This window comes from Bidens hawaiensis, unplaced genomic scaffold (assembly GCF_021521415.1).
Source record: "Bidens hawaiensis isolate Kalapana, Puna unplaced genomic scaffold, B.hawaiensis_p1.1 tig00007857_1, whole genome shotgun sequence".
Classification (NCBI taxonomy): Eukaryota; Viridiplantae; Streptophyta; class Magnoliopsida; order Asterales; family Asteraceae; genus Bidens; species Bidens hawaiensis.
In genome coordinates, this window is record NW_027491544.1 from 350,011 (window position 1) to 362,755 (window position 12,745).

The 12,745-nt window shown below is 36.5% G+C and overlaps 1 protein-coding gene across 1 annotated transcript; it reads right to left on the reverse strand.

The window, feature by feature from the left end:
• Nucleotides 1-4,907: 4,907 nt before the first annotated feature.
• LOC143636286 (ATP-citrate synthase beta chain protein 2-like) lies at nucleotides 4,908-12,163 on the reverse strand. The gene is made up of 16 exons (XM_077103924.1): nucleotides 12,048-12,163; nucleotides 11,853-11,955; nucleotides 11,712-11,777; nucleotides 11,510-11,633; nucleotides 11,255-11,389; nucleotides 10,124-10,184; nucleotides 9,973-10,049; nucleotides 9,743-9,898; nucleotides 9,534-9,662; nucleotides 9,318-9,450; nucleotides 9,111-9,238; nucleotides 8,902-9,007; nucleotides 8,731-8,807; nucleotides 5,614-5,684; nucleotides 5,251-5,535; nucleotides 4,908-5,163 (listed from the first exon to the last, which is right to left on the reverse strand). Exons 1-16 carry the CDS (start codon nucleotides 12,145-12,147, stop codon nucleotides 5,088-5,090), a joined length of 1,827 nt encoding a protein of 608 aa, XP_076960039.1. The 5' UTR covers nucleotides 12,148-12,163; the 3' UTR covers nucleotides 4,908-5,087.
• Nucleotides 12,164-12,745: the final 582 nt, after the last annotated feature.

A 12,745-nucleotide genomic window follows, 5' to 3' on the forward strand; every position in this document is an offset into this window, starting at 1 on the left:
CAACCCCCAAAAAGATAGTCGACTGCATGTCTGCATAACATCAAGCATGATTACTTACAGATTTGGATACATAGCCAACAGATCCGGGCCTATACAATTTGCATTGTATAATATTATCAATTGTTTCGGCAGTGTCACCAATCTTGAAAGCTCCAGCTTGAATCCCACCAACCGTTGCAGGCCCAATAACAATCTGCAGCCACTTAACTTAGATACATACAAGTGTAATAAACTAACAGTTGAAATTAACAACAATCCAACCTTATTGTTCAACCTTGCATAAGAAATTAACTCTTTGGTGTCTAATTCGGGGACGCCCTTGGCTATAATAGCCACAACTCTGATTGTAGGTTGTTTTAGAGCAAGTGTTGATGAAGCAGCCGCGCTGTATACATTTCCAAAAACTCAATAACTATAATATAACATAATAAAATATTAAAGTTTTAAAATAACTTAAAGCTAACCTTCTGAATGATGCAAAGTTTATGAATACATGATCAGTAGGGTGAGCAGCACAAGCTGATTCAATGCTGCAGCATGGATGTAAAATAGTTTATTATTATGTTACTACCATAAGAAATATAAATATAAAAAAATATAAAGTGTACGTTGAATGTACTGGTATGGCGATTTCTTCTTGGCCAAAAAACAATTTTTGAAATCCCTCGGCACCGGGGTTGATGATTCCAGCAACTGAAGGCGTTTCCCGCCCTTAAAACAATAATAAATGTGACATTAGTTAATTGATAAGTATTTAAAGTTGAATAAAAATGAATGTTTGTTAGGGAAATGCCACACCACACAAAGGTAGTCAAAATCAAGCATATGCTGAATCGGTAACTGCTTATAGTTATAGAACAATGCTTGCGTTGTACGGGAGAATATTTGTCCGGTTGCCATCGTGCTCCCTGAATGTATAACTAACGTAAATCATATCACAGAAAAGGAAATCTTGCAGTTAATGAAACATCCAGAAAATGCATAGTTAACAGATTTCATAGCATAGCACATGAATGTTTGTAAAAACTAACTAATGCTACAATTTGCATAAAATAATAATTTAAACCAAACACACAAGGACAAGATAGAAATCAAAGTATTTGATGGTTACTATAGATACAACATTATTATTATAATAAATCATATTATAATAGATTAATACAACAACAAATGGATCACATTCACAAGCACACAAATTCACAATACTTGAATTGCATGTGTGTTATGGTACCTCACCTGATGAATTTGGTAAGACAGTGGCAACTCGGTAGTGATCCAACATTTCTACTACTTGGTGTTGGTGGTGAGGTATTAATTACAGTGAGGATTTAGTACAATGATAGGATCATACAGGCAATGGTGGTGGGAAAAAAGGTGGGGTTAGGGACACAGGGGACAGGGTGTTCAAAAATATCATAAAATAATTCGAATCCGAATTATCATATTCGGATTTTGAAAATTTTGGCAATTCGGACATCCAAATCATCAAAATAATTTTTTTTAACTTTTTCAGTAATATATATTACTTATAGATTTTTGGATATTTTGGATAATTTTTCGAATATATTAAATTATTTTTCGGATAGTTTTCAAATATTTTGTAAATCCAAATAACTAAAATTTTGATTTTAATAATTCAAGCTATTGACCATTTGTCATTAATAATCCTTACCGACAATCTGACAGGTGGTAATCCCAACTTCAGTCTTGTTATGAATACCAATCTCGGTCTAACAAATGTTTAAGTCCGTTGGTTATGATCAGTGCTAAATGACTAAAACACCCTTCACTAACAAATAAAAAATATTAAAATGTACCCAACCTTAGTTAATCTAATAATGCCACAAAAACAGCATTCCCGTCATCATCTCCAGCTTGCCACTTTCTCCATCATCTCAGGCCGCTACTACCCATTTCTTTAAATTTTTTTTTAATTCATTTTTTCAAAATCCATATATATATGTTTGGATATCTGAATCAAAATCCGATTTCGGATAGCCAATTTTTGAATAACCGGTTTTGAACACCCTAACTAGGGGTACCGGTGGCACACGCACGGCACCACCAGAACACCACAGTCCACCCCCCCCCCCCTCCCCGACAGGGTGCAAATGACCATGGTTACGCGGGCCACTCTTCAAACAATTGGGTAGTGTGGTTGAATGATGAAGATTGAAGGAAATACTGAAGCAACTCTGATGTAATAATGAAGAGATTAAGAGTGACTTATAACACATAGCCTTATCTTTTACATTTTTTTATATAGTTATTATGAAAGTAATTGGCAAGGAAATAAAGACTATGACGCACATGTCATCCAAGGTAGCGTTTGGTATGCATGAATGATAGGAGAAATAATGAAAAAAGTGGTGTTTGATTGCTCAATAGAATGGAATCATCCATTACATATGGAATCACATTCCATCAAAACCATTCCTTCCTACCCCTCTTCTTTTTTTTCATTCTATTCCTCCTTCACCCTACTTTCTCAACAACACTATCACCACCTAACAACAACTACCACTACCATTGCCATCACCGACACCTTACCGCCACCACCACCACCACCACCTTACCACCAGCGCAACCACCGCCACCACCGTTGTCGCCATCGTCGCTGTAACCACCGAAAACATTGCCACCGCCGTCGTCTGACCATCACCGCCACCCTACCATCACCATCACTACCAATGCTACCACCGCTTGACCCCTGCCACCCCCACTTCCACCCCCACTTCCACCGTCGCACTGCCACCACCATTTTCGTCGTCGGAGCTAACACCACCACCATCGCCATTGCGATTTTTTTTGTAAGAAAAATTATTTTGAGATAGGTGTTTTTATTATTTCTATTTCAATCATACAATTTTTTAGGATACCAAACAACATAAAGTAATAATTTATTTCATTCTCATAGGTTAACCAAACAAGACAAATGAATGAAATAATCAATTTCATTCCCTTGTCCATTCCATTCCTTCTTCCATTTCATTCCCCCTTCATTCCATTACCTCCAACCAAACATACCCTAAGTGACTAATCACCTAATCACACACGTAAAAAGGTTCTCTTTTTTGGTTAAAAGTTAAAAGCTATATACTTTTAACTAAAAATGATTTAGAGCTATCAGGTTTGATACATTTTGTTATCACTCTTTGTATGAATAATATTCGGCGTGGACGGCCTCTCACACTGTTTTAGTGGTTACAACTTACAATAAACAAGTGGGTTAACACAATGAACGAGATATTTAAGCATTTTTTAAAATTACGCAATGACTTTTAATGAAGCTACCACACACATGTTTAACTAGAATTATTGCCCTAAATCGCCAAGGGGCAATGTGGAGGGCGATTTTCACTTAAAATCGGCTTCTTGACTCACTACGGTTAGCCTAATCCATATCTTTTTTCAATAGTTTTTGTTCCAAACACATTGTGACAAGTGTCTCAGTGCTCATAACCTTTTCTTTTATTATAACTATTAAAATATAATGTTTTATAAAACTTTGAATATATGCCGTTATGACGTGTTTTCGATGTTAAACAGAATTGTAAGCGCTAATGTACAAACCATCGAAGCTTAGACGGACAAGTTATTTAAGCTTTTTGGTTGAAGAAAAACAATTGGCAGTTTGGCACCCATATAACAAGGACCAAGATAGGTATTTTCATTGAACTCGTATTATTACATCACTCTTGGAGACAATGAAAAACTGAACCATCGATGCTACGCGTACATTTCGATATTTCAAATGAAGCGGCCAAAACTTTGTACGATTCTCTTTATGCACTTTAATTCACAGTAACGTGTGGGCCTTAATTACTAGTTTATGTGTAATGTGTGGCGGATATTTCTATTATCACTTTTGCATTTTGTTAAAGCCTGAGCTGCATCCTGTTGGTAAGGAAATCAACGAGCTTGAGGTGATGGGTTGGAGCGTTAGGCTTAGGATGAGGTATTGGGCTCATCGGGCTAAAATGCTTAAACAAGCTTACAGACAAAAAAATTCATATTTAAACGAGTTGACTAGCGAATCCACCGTGCTAATTTCAAACAAGTTTCGAGCCACAAACTATTTAAATGACCCAAATTACAAAATATTAGTTACACTTATGTATACATATAATATGGGAAAGGCTAAAATAGAAAGGAAGACAAAAATGAGAAGTGAGAATTATTTGTGGCCACATAAAAACATCTCAACAAAAAATTTTAAAAAAAAATAATAAAAAAATTATAACTCAAAATGTAAATAAAAAAAAATAAAAACTCAAATGTTTACTCCGTCATTCTGATTCCAAAAAAAATGACGAAAAGACACAATGTCGAAATCAAAGACACAATGACAAAAATAAACAAAAGACACATTTATAACTAAAAAAGACTAACAGATCGCAAAATGTAACATAATGCCGAACAAAATATAACACAGTGTTGAGTAATATAACACAATATCAAGAAAAAAATAAACAATGTTAAGGAAAAAAGACATAATCAATAACGAAAATAAACACAATGATAAACAAAAAGACAATGATCTTTATTCCTCAACATTTTGTGTTTTTACTTTTCATTTTTTATTAAATTTTGAGTTATGTTTTTTTTTTTTTTTTTTTTTTTAAGGTTAACTACTTCTCATTTTTGTCCTCCTTTCATATAATATAATACTTCGACATTTTTTATAAATGCCAACGACCCAACGTTAGTATGTCATTTTTGGCACCTTTTAATTAGGCATAATTCACTTTAAAAGTAAAATACTAGTGTTTTTAACAAGATTAATCAAAGATAAAATCAGAAAAATAATATAACTTTAATAATGAAAAAAAACAACTAATTTAATTTGTTGGTTTCTAGTCAAATAATTTGCATTGCATTGACAAAATACCAATTACTATAGAACATAATATGGATATAAACCCTGGAAAGGGAAACTCTTGCTCATAAAATGAAAGTTAATTTTGTCAATCTTACAAGGACCAATACAAACAACCATCACAAAAACACTCCAAATGTCATTACAACAGAAAACTTTTAACATAACATGTTTGAACTCTGAATGATGTGTATGCTTTTGAAAACAATCACTTGGTGTAAAGAACATCTTCCCAAGGATGCCTGTAAAGCGGCTGCTTCAACCGCTTCTGGTCAAACGTATGCCTACATATTTCAAAACAATCAATTCAGCAGTCTGTTACCACTTCTAATACTACACGTGTTCAATGTACAAATATGAATACAACTAACCCGATAAGCCCAATGGAACGGGCCAACACAAATAGTCCGTTAAGGTAACCAATGGCAACAATTTCGTCAATTTCTTGTTTGGTAAACATTCCACTGCCAGCAAGAAGATCCAGAAACAGGGTTCCAATTGCACCATCAACGTTCATCACTAAATTGTTCGCTTTTGAAAGAGTGTAGGTTTCAACTTCAACCGCGTATTCCATGTATTTTGTTGACGGGAAATGCGTGCGAGCGAATAATTGCAGTAGTTCCACTCTCTTATCTCTATTATCACCTCTCTTTATCCTTTAACCAAAATTAAATATGTTTATATTCGGTCCTGAGCAAATATTATTATGAAATTGCAGGAAAGAAGTAACAAACCTGTGACCAATTCCTGGCACACGAATACCCTTCTTTTTCATGCCTTCAACAAATTCATATGGTGAAAGTTTCTGCCAAAAAAATTGAGAAAAAGCAAATATTTAGTCATGAGCTTTAATTAAAATTAGAGTGAATTACACCTTTTGTCCTTCAGCTAGGTATATGCAAATTTCAGACTTCATCTCTGAACTAAAGACACGCAAATTGACTACCTTTTGATGAGGCAAGGAGACCGACGTTGGTGGAGGGACTGCAAAGTCATACCTGGGGAGGCAGTTGTGACTCAACATCGACTACTAGTGACAGATATAGCCTTCAGAAATAAGTTGACTATTCGAGAGAAGAAAGGTACACCGAGAATTCGATGGGGAAATTTGAAGGACGAAAATCTCCTACTGTTTAAGGATAAACTCATACCGCATACGCGGGCTCGACTAAATGGGGACTCAACTCATATATGGGAAGCTATGGAGACAAAGATCATCCAAGTAGCAAAGGAGACTCTCGGGGTCACAACAGGAAAGACAAGTGGGCATAAGGAGTCTTGGTGGTGGAATGACGCAGTGCAAGACAAGATAAGGGACAAACAAGGATGTTTTAGGGAGCTAATGAGGTGCACGAATGAGGAGGAGCGAGTGGAATTGAGGGACAACTACAAAACGGCCAAGATAGAGGCGAAGGCAGTGGCGGAAGCAAAGAAGGCGGCCTTTAAACGGATGCATGAAAGTCTAGAAACAAAAGAGGGGGAACATGCTATGTTTAAGATTGCCAAAGCCAGGGAACGTAGAAGGCAAGATCTAGGACCGGTGAAGTTCATAAAGGATACAGATGGGCATGTTCTGGTCAAGGAGCAGGACATCAAGCTAAGATGGCAAACCTACTTCCACAATCTTTTTAACAATGGGAGAGCTTACCAAGAAGAACATGACAACACAAACTTTCAACGACAACAATCGAATAACTGCTACTGCCGACGGATCACACGAGAAGAGGTGAAGGATGCACTTAGGAGGATGGGAAGGTCTAAGGCGGTTGGCCCAGACAACATACCCATCGAGGTGTGGAAGTGTCTGGGGGAGGAAGGAGTCATGTGGTTAACTTCTCTGTTCAATAGTATTCTCAAATCAGGTAAGATGCCAGACCAGTGGAGGAGCAGCGTTGTAGTTCCTATCTATAAGAACAAAGGAGACGCCCAATGTTGTGGTAACTACCGAGGAATCAAACTACTAAGTCATACTATGAAGCTATGGGAAAGAGTGATTGAGGTTAGACTTAGACGAGAAACTCAGGTTACGGTCAACCAATTTGGCTTCATGCCGGGGCGTTCCACCACAGAGGCAATACACCTTATAAGAAGATTAATGGAAAAGTATAGGGAGAAGAAGCGTGATCTACATATGGTGTTTATTGACCTAGAAAAGGCCTACGACAGTGTGCCACGACAGGTGCTCTAGGAGTGCTTGGAGGGTAGAAGAGTGCCCAGGAAATACATAGAGATAATTATGGATATGTATACCAGGAGTGAAACAAGTGTCCGTGCGCCAGTGGGGGATACTGATTTCTTTCCTGTAGAGGTAGGTCTTCACCAGGGGTCAGCGTTGAGCCCGTTTCTTTTTGCAGTAGTCTTGGATGAGTTGTCAAAGTCGATTCAGGGGACTCTCCCGTGGTGCATGATGTTCGCAGACGATATTGTGTTACTTGCTGAGAAAAAACAAGATCTAAACATGAGGCTTGAGGAGTGGCGAACAGCCTTAGAGACAAAAGGTTTAAAGATTAGCCGATCTAAGACGGAGTACCTCCACTGTGATTTTGGTGGGATAAACGACAATGAAGACGCACAGATCACAATTGAATGGCAGGTGGTCCCGCAGGTAACGAAGTTCAAGTATTTAGGATCTTTTGTACAGAGCGATGGGGAATTAGACAGTGATGTGACCCACCGAGTTCAGGTAGGATGGTGTAGATGGAAAGCAGCCACAGGTATATTGTGCGACAAGAGTTTCCCGACTAAACTAAAGGGAAAATTCTATAGGGTGGCAGTTAGACCTGCAATGCTATATGGAACAGATTGTTGGGCCATCAAGAAGGCACAAGTGCGGAAGATGGAGGTAGCAGAAATGAGAATGCTACGTTGGATGTGTGGGCACACAAGGCTAGACCGAATAAGAAGCGTTGTGTTTCGCGAGAGATTAGGGGTGGCGAACATAGCAGACAAGATAAGAGAGTGGAGATTGAGATGGTTTGGACATGTAAAGAGAAGACAGACGACGAATCCTGTTAGATCCGTAGAAAACATTACTATAGAGGGGAGGAGGGGTAGAGGACGACCGAAATTGACTTGGGATGAGAGGATTAGGCATGATTTGATAGACCTAAACCTCTCCGAGGACATGGTTGAGGATAGGAATTCGTGGAGAAGTAGAATTAAAGTTAAGGATTTTTAGAGAGAATTGAATACCTTAGAACTTAGACTTAACTTATTTAGGTCACATACCATAATGGTATTTCCCTTACATATATTATTATTATTATTATAATTATTATTAGCTTTTATATAGCTGTTAAACTGTGATCTTATTATTAATATTATTATAATTAGTAGTAGTTTTTATATAACTGTTAAACTTTGATTTTCCTTTATTTTGCTTGATACATATGTACTTAGAGCCGAGGGTCTCTCTGGAAGCCACCTCTTTATTCCTTTGGATAGAGGTACGGTGTGCCTACATCCCACCCTCCCCAGACCCTACTTATAGCTTTGCTGTCGGTGGGATTTTACTGGGCATGATATGATGATGATGATGATCTCTGAACTAAAGAAAACAACAAAATTGTCCTTTATGTTCAAATTTGTTTACACGTTTCGTCTTTTCCACTAACAGGCGTTACATTTGTCTGTTAAGTGTGCCCTCATGTGCAAGGCAAATGACTGGGCTTAACAATAACGCACTTTAGTGGAAAGGATGAAACCTGTAAATGAACTTAAACAACAGGACAATTTCAGTTATTTCCTTGGTTTAATGGTTTAAGGACAAAGCCTAAAACTTGCTATATACCTAAAGGTCGAAAAGTTTAATTTACTCTTAAATTACTTTGAAATTAATTTTCTAAACTCACTCGGTCATATGCATCCTTGAAGTACCGTGCAGCATCATCAATAGCACCGCCAAAACGAGGACCGATTGTCAGTAAACCTGTTTCAAATGTGAAATTATTCAAATAATTCAACTTTTTTAAATCAAATCAAATATTCAAATCACATAACTACATAAATCTTTAAAAACTTACCTGAAACAAGACTCGATACGGTATCTTTTCCTGCTCTAGCGGTTACAATTGTGTTGTGGGCACCCGACACACATGGACCGTGGTCAGCACATAACATTACACAAATCTGAGGAATTGTTAAAATAAAAAAAAGTCAGCATTGGCCAACCTCAATGAAACTATTAATTATTAAAGCAACTCCATTTCATAAAAAGTCAGCGTCGACCAACCTCAATGAAATGTGTGCAATAACGGGGAAGACTACGCTTAAACCACAGAAGAGAAATGACATCACCGACACCCATTCCCTTTTCAACAATTGTGGACATTGGTACCCCTGCATAACAAGGCTCTTCACCTGCAAACAAAAATTAAATAAATTATTTTCTAAAAGAATATTTATAAAATGCATAATGGCAAAACATTCATATTCATACCTCTGTCATCAGAAATGGTTGAAATAATATGAGTCGGGGCCCGCACTTTCCCGCTCTTAATTGCTGAGTTGAGGTCCTCAGGAATTTGTGGAGGAGTTATTTCGTTAACAGGGGTAATTTTGCCCTCTTCAGCCTATAAAAACATTAAAACAAATTTTAGTACCTAAAGGGCAAAACTAGGAAAATAAAAATATAAATTTTTGAACCAAGACTTACCAATTTCTCAAATGTTTCCTTGATGGCATTTTCAAATGCTTCGTAGGAAGTGGGGACCACTGCACCAGCTTCTTTAAGTGCTTTGTTTTTAGCTTGTGCAGACTCCATTACGCCTCCACTTTTGGCTCCCTGATTGATTGATGGAAATTATCATATTGCCCTTTTGAGTTACAAAAGGTTATAATAAGATAAAATAAACATAAGGTTACCGCGTGACCGAATTGGACTTCAGATTTAAAGAGGCGTGCACAGGTTCCACTAACCCAAGCGCATACAGGTTTGGTTATTTTACCCGATTTAAGTGCTTCGACTAGCGAATACTCATCTCGACCACCGAGTTCTCCAAGCACAACAATCATTTTTATCTAAATTAAAATAACAATTATAAAGAGATACTTAGCATTTTAGTTAATTTTTATGACATGTGTAACAAACATACCTGAGGAATGTTATTGAACCGCAAAACATGGTCAGAAAGAGTGGAACCGGGAAAAACGTCTCCTCCAATAGCAATACCTACGATTTTCAATTTTAATAGTCTTTTCTTCAAATTTTAGTAGTTTGAATGAAATAATGTTCATTATAAGTACCTTCATAGATTCCATCTGTCACACGTGCAATTGTGTTGTACATCTCGTTAGACATACCACCCTGTAGTTTAAAGACAGCATGTAATTATTTCTTAGACTTACAGATTAATCATTGACCAAAAAATGTAGTGGTGTTTTCAAGCCGTTTACTTATGCATGAGTAGATTGGGGTTATGTTTATCACTAATTGGTCCATCGGGTAAAACGATAATTAAAAAAAAGTTAACTAAAAAGGAAATTGGTTAAACACATGAAATGGGTCGAAAACTCTTGGAGTGTAAATGAGCCAAGCCGAGCCCAAGCTCGCCTCGTTTAACTTACGAAAGCTCAAGCTCGGCTCGTTTTGAGCTCTAGTTCTAAAGCTCAAGCTAGGTTCATGAGTAGTTTTTCAAGATCGAGATTAGCTCGTTTTGAGCTCTAGTTGTAAAGCTAGAGTGCGGTTCGTGAGCAGTTTTCAAGTTTGAGATCAGCTCTTTATTATAAATTAAAAATTTTAAATATAATTTTCTTATTATTTTTTACATGTAATGTTTATATTAACATAATATACATTATTTATTTTCATCATAATTTTCTGTATAATAAACAAAAATACCTTATTTTCATCATACATTATTTATTTTCATCATATAATACCTTATTTATTTATCTAATATAATAAACAAAACTATATAAATAATAGACTCGTTTAGGCTTGCGAGCAAGCTCGAGCTCGATAAGTGAAGCTTGGGCTAGAGGCTCGTTTATTAAACAAGCTTATTTTAGGCTCAGGCTGGGGCTCGTTTAAGCATGGCTCGATTCAAGCTTTTAGCGAGCTGATCTTAAGTAACTCACAGGCAGTTTGGCTCGTTTACACCCCTAGAAAGCTCTACAAAGTGTGTTTTTACCTTTTTATGCATGAAAGTACTTATATAACCTTGTTTAAAATATTGATAACAAGTGGAATAAGAAAACTCTTATCATCTGTGGCACACTATCTATTTACAAAATAATTGTAAAATGTTTGGCGAAAAAACAGTGTTTCGGATGAACACAAGAGGTAAAAAGTATCCAGTTTGACCCGTCACCCAACCCACCAATTATGCACGCCCACCACTAGTCAACAACATAATATCAAGCATGATTACTCACAGATTTGGATACAAATCCAACAGATCCGGGCCTGTACAATTTGCATTGTATAATATTATCAATTGTTCCAGCAGTGTCACCAATCTTGAAAGCTCCAGCTTGAATCCCACCAACAGTTGCGGGCCCAATAACAACCTGCAACCACAATCACTACCTAACTTAGACACATACATGTGCAGATTACACCATGCCAATTAATGGCCTCCTACCAACCCTGGCCCGTGCTCAAATTTAACCAACAGTTGAAATCCGAACCTTATTGTTCAACCGTGCATAAGAAATTAACTCTTTGGTGTCTAATTCAGGAACACCCTCGGCTATAATAGCCACAACTCTAATTGTAGGTTGTTTTAGAGCAAGTTTGGATGAAGCAGCCGCACTGTTACATTTCCAAATATCAATAATCATAAATTAACATAAATATAGAATTAAAGCTTTATAATAACTTAAAACCAACCTTCTGAATGATGCAAAGTTTATGAATACATCAGCAGTAGGGTGTGCAGCACAAGCTGATTCAATGCTGCAATACAGATGTAAAATAGTTTTTTATTAACTATTATGTTACCACAATCAGAAATATATATTTAAAACATACGTTGAATGTACTGGTATGGCAATTTCCTCTTGGCCAAAAAATAATTTCTGAAATCCCTCGGCACCGGGGTTGATGATGCCAGCAACTGAAGGCGTTTCCCTACCTAAACATTAATAAAAATTGTGTGACATAAGTTAAAAGTTAAGGAATTGAAGTTTAATAAAAATGAATGATAGTTAGGGAAATGTAGCACACCACAAAGGAAGTCAAAATCAAGCATCCGTTGAATCGGTAACTGCTTATAGTTATAGAACAATGCTTGTGTTGTACGGGAGAATATTTGCCCGGTCGCCATCTTACTCCCTGAATGTATAACTAATGTAAATAAAATATTTTCCCCATCGAAAATTATAAAGATATAAACGAAACAAACCAACATACGAACACAAAAAAAAAACATGATATAAGTATCAGAAAAAAAGGAAATCTTGCAGCTAATGCAAATCCAAAAACAGATATTACTGTGATAATGTCATTTTAAACAAATTTAATTGCATAAGACATAAATGTTTGTAAAAACTAACAATGCTACAAGTTGCATAGAAAATGATTGAAGCCAAAGACATAATAAGGATATAGAAATGAAGCATTAGATGATTTCAATGCAACAGATTAAACATAACAATGAAATCAGATGAGATTAATTGTGTTCAGGTATAAACAAGCACACAATAGTTGAATTCGAGTCCTAAAATAAAGCCCTAAATTAGGCATAATCAGATCCGATTGATGACATCAACCGAAGAATCAGATCCAATTATGATCCGGATGACAAGTCAATTGACGAAATCATACCGTAAAACAGGTGGAAATCAGTCGTTATTGGATGAGTTTATTTATGGTACCTGAGTTGCAAGTAAGTAAGTAGGAAGGAAGTTGGTAAGAGACAAGTA